Source organism: Anomalospiza imberbis, chromosome 8 (genome assembly GCF_031753505.1).
Source record: "Anomalospiza imberbis isolate Cuckoo-Finch-1a 21T00152 chromosome 8, ASM3175350v1, whole genome shotgun sequence".
NCBI classification, from domain to species: Eukaryota; Metazoa; Chordata; class Aves; order Passeriformes; family Viduidae; genus Anomalospiza; species Anomalospiza imberbis.
Window position 1 is genome coordinate 27,636,617 of NC_089688.1, and position 19,999 is coordinate 27,656,615.

Genomic DNA, 19,999 nt, shown 5'->3' on the forward strand with positions numbered 1-19,999 from the left:
ACGGTGTCCCCCATGAGCTGATGATGAGCCACATCAATTCTCATTCAGGGGAAGATACACGCAGCAACAAAATGATTTGGTTTTTGTTTGGTTTAGTGGGTGTTTTTTCCCCCATCAGGTTGGCCAGATGCATCAGCTCAGAGGGTGGCCTGACTGATCCAGCACAGAGCAAACAGCAGCAGTGCCTGGCTAGGGAAGAGCAGGTACTGCAGCTCCCCTTTCCAGGGCTTCAGAAGTGTTTAGCAAATCACGGTCCCCCACTCTGATGACCCACTTAGAAACCTCACTTGCTTCAACCTGCCCTTCAGGCTCTCACTGGACTGGAAACTGTCAAGGTCAGACTTTCCCACCACTTTTAATCTCATTACTCTCCCTACCTCTGGCATCTCTTAATTCGAAACCACCCACACACTCAGTTCATGTGACAGCTCCATCCACTAACGTTTAACAGCTGACACTTCCCCCTAATCTGTTGATTCAGAGGCATATTTTTATACACAGTAACACTCCAGAATATCCAACCTATTTCATGTGGAGAAAAGTCTCTCATGAAGCCCATTGCTTCCCAGCAGAAGGTCTCTTCTAGTTAATATGTGCCTGATGCTCATCACTCAAACACACCTTCAGTAAGCCCCAGGGCAGTGTCCTGAGCACTGCCAGTGTCCAAGGTACCCAGAGCATGCACTTCTCACTAAACCCTTACACGCTGTGTCCTCCCCATGATCCTCACTTACAAGCCAGAAAAGAAAGCCATCAAAACCCAACCAACCAACCATAAAAAACCCCACAAAACCACCATACTCAGAGCCTCCCCACAACTTCCTCCTGGCTCTCAAACCAGCAGCAAGGATGCTCAGCTGGATTCTCAGGACCAGCAAAGTACCTGGCAGCCAGTGGCCACAGAAGGACTGCTCCTGCTGAACCCAGGCAACTTTTCCAGGAGGAAGGCTCTCTGGCAGGGTGCACTCCTGTGCTGTCAAGTCCCTCACACTGCCCAGAGCACACATGTGCACACCCAGGACGATGCACTGCTGCTCCTCCTTCCCGAGGACAGTGACACCAACCAGAGCATGCTCACACCAAGGAGCAGGTTCTGCTGTTCCCTGCACAGCTGCCAGGCTAATGACGGCTTATTTTCAGGGACAAGCTCCAAGCTCAGCTGCTGCTGCTGCCGCCAAGCCCTGTCACAACAGAACATCAAGCAGAGGACCCTGCCAGGTGCTTTGGCTGCCTGCCCTCCTCCAGGAGCTCTTCTTCTGCTCTGCATCCCTTCCTCACCCCATGCTGTGTCTCATGGGATCACAGTCATGCCATAGGAAGGCCAGGAGGGTCTTTGGGCAGTTTTGCAATGCTATCAGTGTCCAACACTGGTATGCTATCAGTGTCCTCTGCCCTGGGCACAGGGACACCCTTCTCTCCTCCTGCCAGACAGAGCCCCTTCCAGTCCAGCTGGGGGTTTGAGCCTCTACCTGGGCAGGGCCTTTCCAAGGCTGTAAGGCCACTGTGGCCCAGCCTGGAGGGACAGATAGGTAACCTGCAGTGCAAAAGGTTCAGACTGACGGGAAAAAAAAGGGGTAAGTTTCACCCTGAACGACCAGTATGAGGTACATGTGCATCCCAGGCTCTTACTGTTTGCCACCTCATACAGATCTTCTACCTTCAGACCCCAAATGAGTTTCAGGTTAGTGGAAAGCTTATTTACTCCTGCTGGGCTTGGATCAGGCCCCTGCTAGGTAAAAAAACCCAACAGCTAATGGGCATGTGACATACATGGAGCTTCCACTCCTATTAGCAGGCCTCTCTGAGACAACACAATTTTCCACCCATGCATTAAGCCAGTCCAATACTGACATCAGCTCATTTCCATTGATCCTGATTACATAATAGTGACTTAATTCTCCACAGAATTGAATTTTCCATATGTTTGGATCTTTTGCAGTTGTTACATGACTTCCTTGTTCCCTGCTGAATTTATAATTTATTATCTCTTTGTCCTATGCTTAAAAAGTATGGCTTTTGCTGCAAGCAGAAATTTCTGCAGGTTTTTTGGTTTTTTGTTTCCTGATATGTTTATCACAATAATTTCCTTCCATCTAAGAGACCTCCATGACCATACTGCAGTATGGACACCCCTATAGCTTCAAGGATTGCCACCAATTCTGGAGTGAAGTTACATTCTGTTACAACACACATTAAGAGTAGCTAATAACCATCATGGCATCCAAGTCTTTAGGTGCATTTACTATTATTTATAATTCATAAACATTGATTTGATGAGATCTGAGTGCTGGCCAAAAATGCCAGGTGATTGTAAAGGTTACAGTTTTATGGCTGCAGATGAAAATTCTCACTGCATGTGTCCCACCCAACAGAGAGGAATCTCTGTAAAACTATCCTGGTCCCCCAGCAGCTTCACTCAGAAAACACCCAGTATCACCTCTGGCTCAGTTCATTTCCTGGAGGACTGGAGCCCACATTTCCAGTCTCTCTGAGAACATACACATTTCCAGTGCTACTCACAAGAAAACGTTTTTCCTTTAACATTCATGTGATGCCACTAGGTAAAGCCATTAGTTTTCACAATCTTCTTTTATAGCAAAGGCAGTGCTATGCACTCAAGACAGGAATAAACTAGAACAAGGGAACATCAAAGACACATTTTAAATGATTCTATTGAAAAGACTTCGATTCAGGGGAAAGACATAATCTAAAAGAAGGATCCCTGGGTTGAAAAAGCTTTTTCTGTGGCAGGAGAGCCACTGCCCACAGTAAGATTTTTAAAATAAAAAATTGACCATCTGCTCCTTTATAGAAAGGGACTCCTTCTGCCTCTACAGGTCTTTGAAATGGGTGTTAGTTCCTGGAAATGCATCAGCAAAACAAATCATCATAATGGTATGTGCAAAGGGAAGTTGGAGAGGAAGAGAAGGATGTGATGACATCTGGGAGCTCTCAGCCCTCTCTACTGCAGGATGGACAGCAGGTGCCACCTCCCTCCCACACAGGCCAGGATGAAAGCACCTGTGACCCTGCTCCTTTCTCCTTGAGGAAGGAGCACAGTTCTTCTGTCCCCCACCTGCACACCCTGCCAGAGGCTGGTGGGGCTGCCCTGGATGCATCCCCAGGAGCTGCAGGGAGCAGAGAGCTCTCCTGTCGTGGGTAGTCCCTGGTGCCTGCCTGAAGCTCAGCCAGTGCCTGGCCAGCACCTTGCTGCCCTCCAGCCACACTCTCAACACTTTCTGTTTTCAAGCCTTGAACTTCTGACCCCTCTCCAAGCACAACCTCTGCTCTCACTCTCACACCAGCTTGCCAAATTGCATGATGACATTACAGTGGGACAGCCACTGCCTGCTGAGTGCAGGCTGGCTCTGACCCAGAGCCAGGACAGCTCTGACTTGGTGACAGCATGGAATGTGGGTAGCTGCATCCTCAGCACATCTCCTGATACAGACACACTGTCTCCAGCTCTCACATCACAGCACTGGCTGTTCTTTGGCATCAGTGAAAATGGCTTTTTATTTGCCATGCCAAGCAAGGAAATTATCTGATTCTTCCATTATACACATCCAATCTGAGTAATCAGATGGTCTTATACATCACACCCATGAGAGTAACAGGACCTTCCAGACCATGGAATAATCCTTAGAAGAACTGAGGCAAGTCACCTCATTGGGAATATTTTGCATTTAAATGGGGAGAACACCAGAAAATGCACACTCTCTAGACCGCGGGATGAACTAGATGACCTAAAGGATCTTCTCTCTAGGAGGAGCTATGTCACCTCCAAACCTGCACAGCTTGGGCCATCTAACCAGACACCTATTTTGTGACAAATTCTGTGACCAGGGCTACAAGACAGACCAGGTGGGTCCTGCTCCCAGGCATCACTGAAGGACCAGCACATCTTCAGCATCCCAAGTGAGCCCACTTGACAGAGCTTTGCGACCCAACAGACTGGCTCCCTGCCCCAGCACCCTGCTCCCATAATGGTCCAGGCTGTCAAGTCAAACCAGCAGAATAAAAACCTTGTGAAAAGTCAAGAGCTGTCTGCTGGTGAGAAGGGGAACTAATGCCAGAGATGGTGCAGGTGAGGAGGTGGGATCATGAGTCTGAGGAGACTCCTCAGCCTCAGCAGAAACAAACTGTTAGTAGCAGGATGCTTCACAAGGCAACTGTGCCAAAGAAGCCCCCATCACCTCCTGCGTGCAGCCACCAAAAAGAACCAAGAAACATTCTTCAGGTAGAGATCCATTTGTTCTTAGCTTACACAGGGCAGTGGCACAGAACAAAATGAAGGTCAGGGGCTGGATGTAGACTAAAGCTGCAGAACTAATGAGCACCAATGACACTTTGCTCTCACACTGGGGACTGCCAGCAGCCCGTGGTGTGGAGCCAGATGTGTTTTACCACGTCCCCAGGACACTGGCCACGCCACAGGGCTCTCACTCCACGCGTGTGTGCAGCAGGCGCAGACACCCAGCCGTGCTCCAGCTGTGTTTGTTTGGCCAGCTGCGGTGCCACAAAACACAGCTGCATTGATCAGGGCCGTCACCTGGCTCCAGATGAAAGCAGCTCAGTAGCAGGAATCTGGCCATCCCTGCTCTGTGCAAGTGGAGCCAGCCCAGGGACAGAGCGGGGTCTGACCGCGGCCGCCTCCTGATCCAGAGTGCTGCGAGAGGCGACAAAGGGGATGATGCATCGAGGCAGGGTGAAGAGCAGGCAGCAGAGATGGATTATGGAGCCTGACTTGAGGCCAGGAGATCCCAGTTTTCATCCTGGCCCTACCTCTGGCTTGAGCTGCACTACAGGAAGTTTTTCCCCTCCCTGCTTTGTCCACATTGCTCATTATTCCTATCGCAATAGGAATGATCTTACCCCACCCCCAGTCCTTTCTGATTTGAGGAAAACTCTTGGCAACTAATATCAGAAATGCTTTTTTTCCTCTCTTCAGAAAAAGTCTCCACACTTCATTTCAGATGTTTATGGTTTTCATTTTCACATAATATATGCTATGACTGATGTGTCAAAGCCATCATAGCCTAAATCTTCAGGTTTGATTTCTAAATGCACTATAAAGAATTGCTCCCTGTTACTGACTGAGTCATCTCCTCTAGATCAAAGCCTGTCCTGCTCAAACTGAAACAAAACAGTTTGGTATTTGACTCTTTCATCTAGAAGCCAGTTCTGTCTGTGCTAAGCAGCACCTCCCTTTCCATATTCAAAACGGAACATTTTCCTTCCTTCTGTCAGTATGATGGCAGGGAAGGACTGCACATTTGTGAATAACTAACAAAAAGCAACTGCGTGAATGAGGAAAGGCAATCGTACAATCAACGGGTGAAAGAAAATTTGAAATTCCATCCCAGAATCTGGGATAAGCAAGCATTCCCAGGAGCACTATTTCATCAGAAGCTGGAAAGGCTTCAGCCCAGAGGATCAGAGAAGGTGACAATGCCCTTGCTGAAGTGTCCACAGATGATTTGGCTGCATTTCCATAGAGCATGTCTCCAATGTGGTAGAATCTCCTCATCTTTCATGGTCCAAATAACTGACACAGTCCAGACCCTGGTCTGGAGCAAGGGTCAGCCACGACAGTGCTATTAGCACCTGGAATTCTGAGCATGTCTGCTTGGCTAAGGAGTTGTCAGCTCTACATTCCTCTTCTATAACAAATCAGCTTTAATCATATTAAATTCAAAGGCATCTTTATCACTTGCACCAGAAATACAGTTAGGTAATGTATCAGTAAAAACTGGTAAAACTTGCAGTCAATCCAGTGTAAATCTTAGACCCAGAATGATCGTTGTGGTCAGCCCACTGACTATGCTGGAATGACACCAGGAATTAATTTGGCCCTTCCCACCTCATCTAAATGTGGGCCAACAGACACGCATGTTTATCAGGAAAAACAAGAACATATGCTGGAAACAGAGCATTTCCAAAAAAAAAACCTCAATCCAGCATGGGAACAAAAGCAAACTGCAAAGATTTTGTAGCTAACCAGAATGTCAGAGTGAGATTGTCTAATCAGGGTTAAATGTTAGAAGAATACCTTAAAGACAGCATTGGAGCATCATCCAGACCTACACATTTTTAATGAAGACACTGAGCAGCCAAAGGTGTAAGAATGTGTGACTTGGAAGTGGTACCCAACAGTCCACGGCTCTTATCCTGGTTTTGGGGAAATGCCAGTTCCAAAGGGACGGCCAACAGCCTACATCATCTACAAGGATGGTCCATTTTATCCCCTGCACAACACTAATAGGACACCCTATTTATGATCTTCGGTCCCTCTCACACTACGTGTGCTCAACACCCATCTGTGCTCCTGTCAGTCCCCATGGCTTTGGCATTCCTGTGGGAGCTGTAACTGACCATCACAAGAATAAAAGACTGACCAGAGATGAAATGGTATCAGCAGCAAATGGAAAAAAAAAACTCCAGCATATAAGCTTAGGGGCTTAGGGGATGCCATTATTTAGGCCAAAGAATTGAAGGAAGGCTGACGTAGCCAATCCAAAGAAACACGAACGTGAAATCCTGTGCTGCTCAACACAGATTTCCAGCCAGAGTCAAACCTTGCCTCTGGCTGGGCTGCACTCAGCAGGGGTCGAATGTCTGGATGAACCTGCCCTCTCCCTTCCGACAGCACTCCAGGTTTTTCAGCCTCAACATCGCCCAGAGCTTGCTGCCTTTATTTTTAAGTATAATAAAACTATCACTGCTCTTTTGGTTTAAGAGCTCCAGTGAACTATCAGAATTAAAAATAAATCATTCTGTTTCGGGGAATGCTGAGCCTCCTGGGTCTAGAAAGCATTTGTTTCTCCTCTCAGCCAGACGTGGGAATTCAGCCTTTAGGATAAAGTATGGGAATTCTGATTGCCATTTCACTTCCCCCCACTCTTCCAACTCCCACTTCAATTTCCAGAAATAGATCTCGTCTACACTTAGAGAGCATCTGTTTGAACAACCTGATAGGAAAACTACACTCACAGAAGTTAACTAGTGCAGGATGCCAACAGGCTCAGGCTTCAAGCACCTGCATCCTCGGCCAGGTCTGCTCTGCTTCACACACTGCCAGTTCACACTGGCTCAGTATAGACCAGTGGAACCCATATAAAGAGAGTCCATCCGTATTTTGGCATGCACTGGTGATTAAAGCAAGAGCCCGTTGAGCTGAGAGTGTGACAAGCTACCATGATCCAAGTGCTCAGATGACAGACCACGTCAACAGTGTCTCCAGAGCTGTGGATCACAGTCAGAGATGGAATTACAGTTCAATATCCCAGAAATCAAGAGTATATGTTGGCATAATTAATACACTTTGTGATTGATTTACTGGTGAATTTTCCTAGAAGCAGACCTTGGAGTTCACATGGACTCAAACATAAGCCAAACCACACTTGGAGCATTGATAATTTTCTGACACACTTTAATCAGTTACAGGGTCTGCACAGAACTGCATTAGGGCAGCCAGCACCAAACAAGTCGATAATCCTTTTCAACACCTGGAAGACAACCTAGTTTCCAAGAAGCATCATCTCATGAGGGGGACAATTTTAAAGCTCTAGCTATAGCAAATTAAACTGATGTGGCACATAGGCAACTAGATAATATCATCAGCTAGCATTGCTCATTAGAGAAAGGCAGGAGACACTGTACATGGATTTGTGTGCGCTTTCTGTAACACAACTAGTAGAGAGAAAATGGAACAAAGTTGAAGCAATAATGAAAATCTGTGTTTATACAAAATAATACCATACTTAACTCAAGAATAAATCATTTACAAGTGTTGCTTTGCTAAATAGTTTGGTAGCTGACTTCTGTAGAAACAAGACAGGCCCTTGCAAGCAGAAACTGATTTTATTATGAACTCTTTAGTGTTATGATTACTTAAGTTATAGACAGAATCCAGTAACCCTTGATTAGGAATATCATGAGAAGTTCAGTCCTCATGTCTTCCTACAGCTTTTTCACAGCCTGGCTGAAGGAGGTATTGCTGGATGAATTGGTGGGTGAAGGGTGAAGAAGCTGCTCTGCAGACATGACTGATTTATTCCAGAGGTCACTGGCTTTTAGGTCACTGTGACCCTGCACAGGCTCACCAACAACTGCATTCAGCTCTGATACAGCTGCTCAGAGGAGCAAGACACGAGTAAGTGTGGAGCACAAATAGTGGTGTGGGAGAAAACCAAAACCACCCAAAACTGTCACATGCACATTTCACTGGTGACTGCACAGCTCTGGGGCACTTGTGACTGTCTTCCAACGAGACAGGTGAGGTTGTTGAACTCCAAAAGCACCTGCAGGCCCAGCACTGGCTACACCTAGAGCCCCAGGCACCAAGTGCAACGTGCCCCAGATGAGGTAAACAACCCACATGGGCTGAAAAAATCCAGGAGAAAAAGCACGTAGCCACCCTGCTGCCCAGCAGATTCCAGACCCCTGCAGCAGTGGATGGTGAAGCCAGAGCCACCCTGCCAGTGTGTCCCCAGCTGTCTGTGACCTCAGGCTTGAGGAGGAGGGTTCCTGACCACTGGAAGCAGCCAGGCTTGCCTGGCACCTCCAGTCAGACCTCGTGTATACAACTTCACACACAGCTCACACCTCAGCAAAAGAGATGCACCCCTGTGCATGTGTAATGAATTCCCAACAGGGAAAAACAAAACCTGGCTGTGGTTGGGTGAAATGAATGCACATCCCACCCTTCTGCCCAGGTAACCACAGCAAGGTAAATACAGCTCAGCTGCTTTGTTAACTGAGCGCAATGAGCCTGAGTGTTCTCTTCTCCTTTATCACATTTCAGCAGCTACCAGGATCAGGCAATCCTTTAGCAGATGTGGAACTGTACACTACAATCCCAGCCCTCTGCCTGATGCTGCATTCCCCAGAGCCATGGAGAAGCCTGAAAAGCATGACAATAAAAAGAGCAGATGTTCCCACCGTTCAAGACTACGTGGCACATTTTTAGAGACTGCAGTAGAACACAAAAGATCCTTGAAGATGTTGGGTTTACACAAAGGAGACAGGACGTGCTCCCCAGCCAAACAGCCTGGATGAAGCTGCTGATGGGATGGATGGAGCAGACGGCCTCCAGCTGTCACAAGCCACTGCTCAAATCTGGGCTGGCAACATCTCCACTTTTAAAGTCAGCCCCAACTCCCAGACTTGTGATATTTTTCTACCACAAGTGCTGGCCCCCTAACTGCTGCAACCACGTACCTGTTACCAGCAGGCACCAAAATGTCTCTCTGCATTCTACTGATTTCAGCTCATTCACAGCAGGACCATCAGAAGTCAGAGCTGTTTGGCACTGGGACTGTCTGAACAAATACATGGGTTCCTTCCAGAGATGACAAACTGACAGTGCTACTGGAAGGCTGTGGGGCTGCAGCTGGCTTGGTTGCATTCCTCAACAGAAGAAAACCCCATATTTCACACACACTTGTGGAGGACTTTCAGCAAAAGCCACTTGTGACATCATGTGACCTTGTGCAACTCAGGTTCTCTGCGAGCCAGCTCATTCTTCCCATCCTTAATATTTGTCATACTCTGCAGTGACAAATAGCAATGATGAGATACGCAGAGCGACTCTGGATCAGAGATCTCTTTGCAGATACTTTATCTCATCTCACAGGAGCTGCACACACACTTCCCCTCGCCACCTGCCTGGGCTGGCTGCCTCAGAACACACACAGGCTGCAGGACAGAGATCCTCTCCTTGCAGCAGACCAAGACTTGCTCCCCATCTCACTCAGTCCAAGAGGGAAGGGCTCGAGCGCGAACTGTAAGAATCTCCTGGCTCAGACCCACCTCTTTCAAAGCACTGCTGCCAAAGGGTTATGCAAACTTCTTCAAAAGGCATCCCAACTGCTTAGCTGCCACCTCTACACTCCAAACTCTGTGCCAGCTCTGGAAAGCCTCATTAATTATTAGCAAAATTGGGAATCTAAAGAGATTTTTTAAAAATTCAGTCTCCTACAACACGAAAGGAAGTAAAAAGAAAACCTCACGTGCATCACACCAGTGCTGGGGGTAGCTACTGCTCCTTGTTATCTCTGGAGGAGATTCCTACACTCAGAAGTAAGAAGTCCACAGGCTAAACTGCCAGCTAAGACTTGTGATTCCCTATTCCCCAGGCTTTTTCTAAGCTTTGTGCTATACTTTTATCCTAAGCAGATCCAAAATGTAAAAAAGAAAAAAAAAATCAGAAAATCTTTATCCAACATAGAGCACAGTCCACCCAAGGAGAGGAAATACTTTTATTAAATTGCAAGTGGCCAAGTCTGTATGTTACGTGGGAGTTTCAGTCTGATCCCATAATTCTGAGATACTTACTTCCAGACAGAGCTGTTTACAACCAAAGACAACATTGCCATGCTCCAAAGCATCCTCAGGCTTACTTTCTATGGAATTTTGCCCATGGAGAAAGCGATAGGTCAGCAGAAGGGTGGAGAGGAAATGTATTTTAATAAGTCCTGGCCCTTGTCCTTTGAACTTCAGACCAACCCAGCACATTTCCCAGGCCTAAGGCAGGAACTGCCCTGCTCCCAGCTCCTCAAGCACGGGCTGCTCTGCCAGCCTGGCCCACCAGCCCCAAGCCAAAGCACTCTGGGTGGCTGCAGCCCAGGCTGTTCCCTGTCCCAGCTGGGCGCACGGGGGGCACCGCGCCAGCACCGCTGCGCTGAGCTTCGCCAAGGCCCCCGCTCCTCTGGCCACCCTTAGCAACTCCTGTTTGTTTTGGAGGCTTTTGCCTCCTAAAGTTCTGCTCCCTGGATTCAAATAAATCTAGTAATTTTATTTTTAAAAAAATTTAAAAAAAGAACATTGGGTACCAGGGGATTGGCGGCTTCCTACTGAACACTTCTGAACAGATTTTTCATTTGTGAACTTCTACAGTCATTCCTCCAGTTCACACAAAGTTTTTAGCCATGCACCATAGCACACAGCAAGAAGTTCCCAAATTTAATCCCTCTTCTTCACAGGGCAGCATAGCTCTTACAATGGAAACGCCTTCTCTCAGCTACTGCCAGGGAATTTGCCAGTTCACTGACACTTCTTCCCAATCCACCACTACCCCAGCAGCTCCAGCCCAGAAAGTGGCTGTATGAACACCTGCACCAGCAGTTCCTTGGAACAAGACCCTGTCAGACACATCTCTGACCCAGAGCTGTGCTGACAGGCTGCAGCACAGACTGGACCAGTCTGTCTTGTCTGTTGACCCAAAAGAAAAGCACAAATGACTCAACTTCCATGATGAAGTAAACAATAATATGCAGGTCATCAAACTGGCTGTGTGACTGTAGGATCCCAATTCACTTGCTGGGTCTGGATCTGTGCTTCAGCCAGACAGCTTCAAAGAGGAACACCTATGCCCTGGGTGCACATGCTCTGCATCCCCTCTAATGATAGGTGCACCTCTTATTTTCGGTTCCCCAAGACGTCCCCTACAGCTCTGGGCTCTCTGGTTGCTATTGCCTGAAGATGCATTTCCCTGCATTACATGAATCCTGCCTTTCCACAGGGTACAGCAAATTAGAGTTTACAAAGATGTCTCAAAAGAACAGCATCCCTAATTTCCCTTGATCTAGGGAGGATGGTTGCAAGGACAGCATTGGCCATTGATGAAGGAGCTTGGGATTTGAGTCCTAAATTTGCCATGAAATCTTAAGGGATTCAGACAAGTCAATAAATCCTTCCTATGTACTGTATGTTGAGATGGAAACATTGAGGAACAAGTATGCAGCTGAGCAGGTGTCCAGAATTCAGATTTTAAAGCCTGTGTTGCTTTGGTGCATGGCCTGGGTGACAGGAGCTGCCCAGTTGCCTCCTTGCTGCTGGGATCTGACAGAGCCAGCCATGCCCCAGCATAAAGCAGTACAAGCGTTTTTGCATAGACACTCCCTGTGTTCCTGGCGGTGGGCGTTCAATGAAAGCCATCAGTGAGAAGCCAGGAACAATACCCTCATTCAGGCAGTGTCTCCAGTCCCCGGCCGGGCGCACAGAGCCAGCTTCGAGGAGAGGTGAAGGTGTGGGGAGGAAGGGGAACGAGACTTGCTTACACACAAAGGAAGGGCTCTTGCCCTGTCTAGAGCATTCCAAAAGCAGATGCCCAAAGGCTCAGAGCTTGTGAGCTAGCTTTTATTCTCTTTTTTTTTTCCCCTTCTTTTAGGAAGAAAGCTTCTCTCCTGGCTTTAGGAGCAAGGCTCTTGGCAGCTTTGGTAGTGACACAGATGGGGCACAGACCCCAGAGCAGCAGGGCTGCAGGGGTACTGCTCCCCTGCCCTTCACTGCATGGATCCCTACCCCTTACTCTCAAGAGATGGAGCCAACCCCAGGGATCATTCTGGGGTAGCAAAAGGAGCACCCCAAACCTGGCAGTTCCACGCACACCTCCCAAGGGCCACCGCTGCTCATGGAATAGGGCTGAAGCCAGCATCCCTACAGCCCACCTGGTGTGGGGAGCACTGGAGAGCCTTGTGTGCATGCAATACAACTCAGAGCATCCTCCTGTGCCCTGTCTAAACAAGAAACGCAGCTGTGCTAGAACAGACAGAAGTACTATACTGGCACAGGTGAGATGGCTTGGAAGGGTGGGCATGGCAGATGTTTGAGACAGGCTGTGGTTTCAGTTGCAGAAAAAAAGGATTCATGTCCTCAAGCCCTGCAGAGTAAATAACTCTGTACTCCTGCTGCCTACTCCCCAATCCATTCCCCAAAACAAACCAGGGTCTCTCTCAAATAAGAGTCACTGTGTATGTTATGAGGTTCTGCATGACACTAATTTTCATCTGCATTTAAAAGAAGGCTCAGCCCAGCAGCTGGAAGTTGTACTGCGTTTGGCACAGAGCATCACATTGCCCTGCTTTCTACAGATGCCACACCAAGACAATGAGTTAAACACAACAGCTGTGTGGACAATCAGCTGAGGAGAAACCACATATGTCTGCAGACAGACCAGATTTTGTTCATATGAATCAACCCATTTCCAACTCTGATTACCAACAGTTTATAAAGCACCTCAGATTGTTACCAGGGCTCATGTCTTTCATTCATGTCTCCACTTTTCAGACTAACCCCAAGCATATCCCTTTGTATGTGCAAGAACATGTGGAAAAGGACACATGCCCTAGTCCTAAACAGACCCAACCCCTTTCCCCTCCCAGTTAAAACATGTTAGCTCAGCAAGCAAGCACTTCTTTCTACAAGTCACCATTTTACTCCTTATCAACACTAACCTGTTGGCTTCTGTTAAGAAGACAACCTCTCCTTCAGGGGTAAACAATGTTCATCTCCTTGGGGGAGCACTGCAAACACTTCCAAGGACCCTCTGACAAGAAATGTGAAGCTTCAATCTTTGCTCAACAGAGACAGTAAAACATGAATGCCAAACACTTCTCTTTGAAGAGCTGGGCTGGAAGTTGCTCCGATTTCCATTACAGACCTCTAATACATTTAAAACACAGTAATTATCTTACAAAACTCTCCACATTCACATCACTTAACATTTTAGACTATGAGCATAGGGCTGCATCACCCATGACTGCAGTGACAAGGGTGTCAGTCTGAGAGGACTTGACAGAGATGGAGGGTAAATGAAGGTGTCCCCAACACACCCCTCAGCAGTAACAGTGCACTCAGCACCTCTTCCCCTCCCGAGGTCTGCAGATGGTTGGTCACAGACCAGCCAGCCATGTCTGACAAGTGTGGTAAGGAGCAGGCAAGAAGCCATAATGCCCCTAGAACAGGGAGCACAAGTTGGGACAGTTGCCATATTCAAAGGCAAAACACATGGGAAGGGGGTGAGAGCACTCACGGGAAATAGAGGAGGAGCAAGAGCAAGAGACCAACAGCTCTGTCCTTGTCACTACAGTGACCACCCTCGGTCACACCTGCTCTCTGCAGGTCTCCCTCTTGTCCCCTTGGGCTGTTGGGTCTGTTGCTCTTTATGGCTCACACACAATTCCTAATCACAGGGAGAAGGCTCCTTTGTAAACAGCATCTCCACCATCAGCAGACATTCTTTAGGGCAGCCTGGCAGGAAAAAAAACAACCCCTCGTGCATGTCAAGATTATCCTTCAGAGCTTCAACAGCCTAAGAGGAAGGAGTCAAGAGGCAGCAGTGTCCCCCTGTGCAGCTGGCCTTGCAACCTCATTTGCAGTGGCTGGGAAAGGAAACCCATTCCCAGGAGAGTTTCACAATCTCTCCTTCCCTTCCCATCCTGCAAGTCCAACAGCCCCAGCTCTTCCCACTCCACCGGTGCCACCCTGCCAGCCACCAGCCCCAGCCTCCCACCCCACCAGGCTCTGCACGCTCCACCCAACCAGATTCCTGTGGCTGCTTCACCTGCCATTGAAACAGCAGAAACACTTGCACGTACCACCTCAGAGTCTGGATTATTGCACATACCTGTCCGTGTTTTAAGGATAGATGCTGCTGTTTGCTGATGCTTGCAAACTTAATTTCATAAGCAGTAGGACAGATTTTGTAGTCAAATTCGTTTTCCCAGAACACCAATTCTGCTCAACAGCCCTCTTTGAGTCCATCCACCTCTATCATTACAGATTTTCCTGCACAAGCACTCTGCCTGGCTAGTGGCAAGGATGAAGACTTCCCATAGCAAGGCATCAACAAGTTATCCCCACCAGAACAGGCACATATCCCCCGTGCTTATTCATAACAACCCACTTGTCTGCCCTCTCCACCTGCTCCTCAGGGCTCCCAACTCCCACATGCTCTCCTCCAGCCCAGCCTTCCCCCACACCTCACCAGCTCCAGGTGACTCCAGTCACCCCCCACACTGGGGACACGTCCCATGCACTGACCCAGCTGTGCTGTCACCTGTGGCTGCCCCACAGGGCTGGCAGTGCCTCATTAGCACCCCCGCTCCCACACCCGTCAGCACCAGCACAAAAAAGCACTGGCAAGGCTCCGCCATCAGTTGTGCTCGCTATTTATTCATCACACATGTGCAGAACATCCCCCCTGCTCTGAGGGAGCAGTGTACGTATTTAAAAAGACAATATACAAAACATAGCTGAATCTTAATGAATCTACTGCTTTGCTACTGGAACTGAATGGAATTGTGCAGACCCTGCCAGGATGGGAAAAAAAAAAAAAAAAACACAACCAAACCAACTATACAATATTTATTGTAATTGTAATATAATCCTTAAGATCGCTTTTGCAGTGTGTTAAAATCGCTTTTTGCAGTATTATTGTGCTTATCAGCCCTGTAAAGCACCAGCTGTAAGGAGGAAAAGGATCAAAATGCAACAGGCAGCACAGTGAATGTCAGAATGCTAAAGTATTGCACAGTGAAAAAAACACACAATCCTGGCAAAAGTTAACTTCACACAATATGATACCTCAACATTAGGAAATGAGCTATTAGCTCAAATGCATCGACTGAGGTCTCAGAAAACCCTTCTGGTTTGACAGCAGTAAGTACAAATGTGGTCTGGCAGAAATACGTTTGTTTAGTACCAAGTTCCCCATTTAAATGTTCGAGTTCCGTGAGGAGGACAGCACTTACAAGGAAAGTCCCATTTCCTCTCAACAGGTAAAATTTACCGCAGACTTACCCCGTGCTACACAAGGCGTGGATCCGCCTCCTCCAGGGGAGGTTTCTACACATCAGCAGGAGCAGAAATCAAAGAGCACCCGCACACATCCGAGTGCTCCGTGCCCGGGCACCTCATCCCACCTCATCCCACCTCCTCCCGCCTCAGCTGGCAAGGAGCGCTCATGTTTGAAAAGGGGCCAGGAGTGCCCATAGCAGCACGGTCCTGAGATGTGCCAGTCTCGGTGCTCATGACCAAGCAGCATCACACAGGAAGCGCCAGAGCCATTGATTGAGGGGAAATAAATGGGCTGTGGGTGACAGCCAGCCCGGCTGAGACCTGCCAGGGAGAAAGCTGGGAGCTGCTCACCTACCCTCTCCCTAACCACCAAAACTATTTGCGTTTAGAAAACAGGACACTCAACGTCGTGCCTGTTCAGCCTGGGAGGATGGGAAGTCCACGCAGATGGGCAGCTTAGGACGAAAGACGGAACGGGCAATGTCAGACAACTGAGCGGCTCCAGAAAACGCAAAAAGCCGCTGCTTTTAAGTGGCAAAAAAAAGTCCCGATCTCCGGATCGGATAAAACGTGAAATGTTCCCACATCTGCCTCCGTCTCCTTCCCTTCCCACCCGGTGCCCGGGGCAGGTACGCAGGGACTTCGCATCGCCGGGTGGGAGCTGTCCGCGCTGCCCCGCACCTTCCCCATGGCTCCCCGCAGCCGGCCCCCGGGCGGGCACCGCTGCCCCTCCATCCCCGAGCTGACCCCGGCCCCGCTGGCGGAGATCACCTCCCCTGGGAGCCAGTTCCCGTCCCCACCATCCGTCCGCCTTCCCCTCCGCGGAGCGGGACCCCCGCCCTCACCGCCCGGTCCCGCTGGCGGGACAGCCCCTGCCGGCCCCAGGAACTGGGCTCGGCCCGCACTCGCAGGGACCCCCTTCCCCGCAGCTGATCCCGGTCCCGCTCTCGGGAAACATCGCCTCGGGAGCTGTCCCCGCATCCCTCCGCCGCTTTCCCACGCGGGGGGACAGCATTCCGCAGGGTCCCGTGTCAGCGGGTCTGTCACCCCCCAAACACCGCCGCCCCCGCAGGTCCCCAGAGCCCCCCCCGGGCGAGGCTGCCGCGGGACACGGACACGCGCGACGCCCCCGTCCGCTCACCTTTGTACTTCTCCATGGCGATGAGCGGGACCGCAGCCCAGCGACTCGCGAGGGCTCCGGGACACGACGCCGCCCGCAGCGGGCTCCGCTCCGCAGCCTCTGATTCCAGCAGCGCCGGCGGCCCCGGCCGGCCCGCGCCGCCCCGCCCCGCCCCGCCCCGAGCCGCGCAGCGGGCCGCGATCGGCGCTCGGGGCTGCGAGCGGGACCTGCCCCTGCCCTGCCGAGCTGCGACCGCCGAGCCGGCCCTGCCCGGGACCTGGGCCCCGCGGCGGCCGCTCCCCGGCGAGAAGCGCCGGGCTGGGGGCCGGCGGCAGGAGAGGAGGGCACCGGGCGCTGGGATGAGGCGGGGAGGCGGCTCCCGGGGATGCCCCGTGTTCGGGGTGCTCCTGGGGATGCCCCACTGGCTGCAGTGCTTTGGGCACGTTCGGAGAAAGGCCCTGCTTATCCCGGCATAGCCGCGTGTGGTCCCGGTGCCATGAGCCCAGGTAGGAGCCTGCCCGAGACCTGCCCCCTGCTCCGCGCTGGCAGGCTGGAAAGTTGGGCTCTCCTTCCACCCCGGGGTAGCTGTATCCCGGAGCCTCTGAATTTGCACTCTTTCCAGTGATTTCATTAAGGCTTCCTGATAGGACCTGGCTCCCGGACAGAGCCAATCTCACAGGAATGTGTCCCTCTCCTTGGGTTGCAGTGACATTTTTGCCTGACTTCTGCCATGGCAGCCAGAATTATCTGTCCAAAGTGCACAAAGGTGCACACGGGGAGAAGTGGGCATCCAGTCTGACCTCAATACGAGGCACAGATGACAGTCTGTCCTCAGGGTAAAGTTTTGGAAATGCTGAAGGAATTGAATGTGTATATCAATAATGAGAACATTGAAAGTAACAAACGACGAAGTCTATGAGAGTTATAGGGGAAATTTTCCCTTCAAAATTAGCATTGGTGTGGGGACAAGGGAGCCATACCTGGCTATTACAGAGCCTTTATAGCAAGAGGTGAGGCTAAGTGCCTGACCTGGGTGTGCAGCTCCACTATTTCTGTGGAAAAATATGCAACCATTACCTAGAAAATGAACTGCTCTCCTTGGTACCTGTTAGATAAAGCCAACAGAAGGCTCACAGAATCCGTATTTCCCAGGTTTTGGACCTGTCAGCCCACGAACCATTGACATCCATGGGCCAAGGTAGCCTGGAAAATGTCACTGCTGCACCCCAAGGTTTCATCATATGGCCCTCCTTACATTTTTTTGAAAATAGCCATTAGCAGGTTCTCTCGGCTCACATGGAAAGCAAGCAGCCAGGCTGGATGGAAGAGCACTGTCCTGACATTCCTTGGGTCCCTGTGTGCCCCTCCTATCCCCACCTTCCCAGGCAGTGCTTGGTAAGGGTGACCCCTCACCTCTCTCTGTGGAACCAGAAAGTGACCTGTGCCACATGGGAGCTCTCCATACAAGAACAAGTCTGGATAAAGAGCCATTGCCACTCAAAGAAGTTGAGGCTGGAGCATCTCTCACCTCTTGCCAGTGCATACCCACCACACAAAGAGACAGGCCAGCCAAGTGCCTGAACCATCAAATCCAGCAAGCAGATAGCACTCTGCAGTAACAGGAGAAAAATAAATAAATATGCCTGCCGTGTAGGAATACTTCTCTTAGGGCTCTTCCCAGCTGCTTCTTGGCTATAGCTTTCAAAATCTAGCAGGGTGGGCCTTGGCCTTGCAAAGCTTTGAGGTGTACCTCTATCTTGAAGCAGGTGAGCAGGCATTCTGAACTGAGCAAGGCTAATAAGGATAATACCAGTTACACTAATTAAAGATGATTTTGAAAGACCAAAATGTCAGATACCTGTGATTCCTGTCTTCAGGACCCAGAGCCTTTACATTCCCTGCTTGCCCCTTCCTTCCTTTCCCATGATAAGGATGCTCTGGAATTCCAGGACTGCTGGTTAGGCCCATGGCAATTACTGGACAAGTGACAACAGGACAAATAGTAATGCCAGAGGAATACAAGTTCTTCCTGTTTGCCCCCTTCCCCTTGCAGTAAGAAGTACCTAAAATACTTTGGAGTGTTCTTTTCAAACAGGCTGTTGTGTTCTGGGGTTTAATAAAACTGGGAAATACTCAGACCCTGCTTAGAATGAGGAATTAATGTTCCTAGTGTTGGTGCTGAAATCTAGATGTTTACCACTGTGCTCAAGTAGAGCAAACACTTGCAAACTGGTTTTCCTGGTGGAGCTTCTTGAAGCCAATAAAATAACAGCCATCTACGTGTACACCCATGTATTCCTTGCCTTTTTTCCTTCTTATTATTAGTGATGCTTATTAGTGATGATGATGATTATCATTAATGATGACTCAGGTGTGAAAACCCTGGAGGGCCAAGCTCATCTTGTTTAATTCCTTTTTTATGTGGCTGACATCCTATCATTCAGTGCAGAGGTTCATACCATAGTTGATATGTTTTAATCCTTTTTTCCCTGCATATTCATGCTGTATTGATAGGCAGTCTGGCTGCTAGTGAAACTGGCACTTTTGGCTAAAGTTTTCCTGTACCATGTTGTGGCTTTCAACTGATGTCATTCTGCTTCTCTGGACTTACTGCCTTTAAGCCCTTTTGCTTCCTGTGAAACAGAGCAGGAGTCAAGAATATATTTAGAAGCCTAAATGAACTCTGTGAACAATTAAAATGATTTGCTAAATACCTTGTGTAGTAGCATGTTCCCAATCATCTCTTTTCTCCACTGGCAATGCTAAACACTTTTCTTTTTTCCCTAAGTACACTAAGCAGGTGTACATTGTTTCATTAATATTGTTGATTATTATTATTGATTGCTACAACTACCTTTTGCATCAACAAAGTCTTTAATGTCTATATTTGTCTAAATCTTTGCTATGACTTTCTTCTCTTTGCTTGCCCTTACTTTGCTTTTTCCCTGGTTTAAGCACGACACAAAGTGTGGTGAAAGTTATTGACCCCTCCGTGGTGAAAGCCAGAGGAACCCTGCCATGAGAGCTTGTGTGCAGGTGCCCTCCACTGACTTCAGGGGAGTTGTGCTTGGTGGAGACTGTCAGGAAGAACCACACCTGACCTGGATAGTGCAGAGCTGCTCTCTGGGGTATTTTCTCCCAGATGTTGCTTATTCCAGTTGCAGCAGTCCCTAGTGGTCAGACTTCTTCCTTTCTTCAGGGAAAATATTCCATCTGGCAGAGCAAAAGGTAGAAATTTCCTCCACACTTGAAGTGTGTATGTTGTTTCATGAGGCTTTTCTTTCTCTCTTCCCCATG

General features: G+C 49.2%; 1 protein-coding gene across 2 annotated transcripts in view; it reads right to left on the reverse strand.

Annotated features, from left to right (window-relative positions):
* AFAP1L2 (actin filament associated protein 1 like 2) overlaps positions 1 to 16,882 on the reverse strand; it is a 64,313-nt gene extending 47,431 nt beyond the window's left edge. Inside the window, exon 1 of one of the 2 annotated variants that reach the window (XM_068198123.1) lies at positions 16,724 to 16,882. In XM_068198123.1, the coding sequence (XP_068054224.1) occupies positions 16,724 to 16,739 (16 nt within the window). In that variant the 5' untranslated portion in view covers positions 16,740 to 16,882. Of the gene's footprint in view, positions 1 to 14,689; positions 14,715 to 16,723 lie in introns of those variants that run through there. The other variant, XM_068198122.1, reaches the window with a different exon arrangement.
* Positions 16,883 to 19,999: the final 3,117 nt, after the last annotated feature.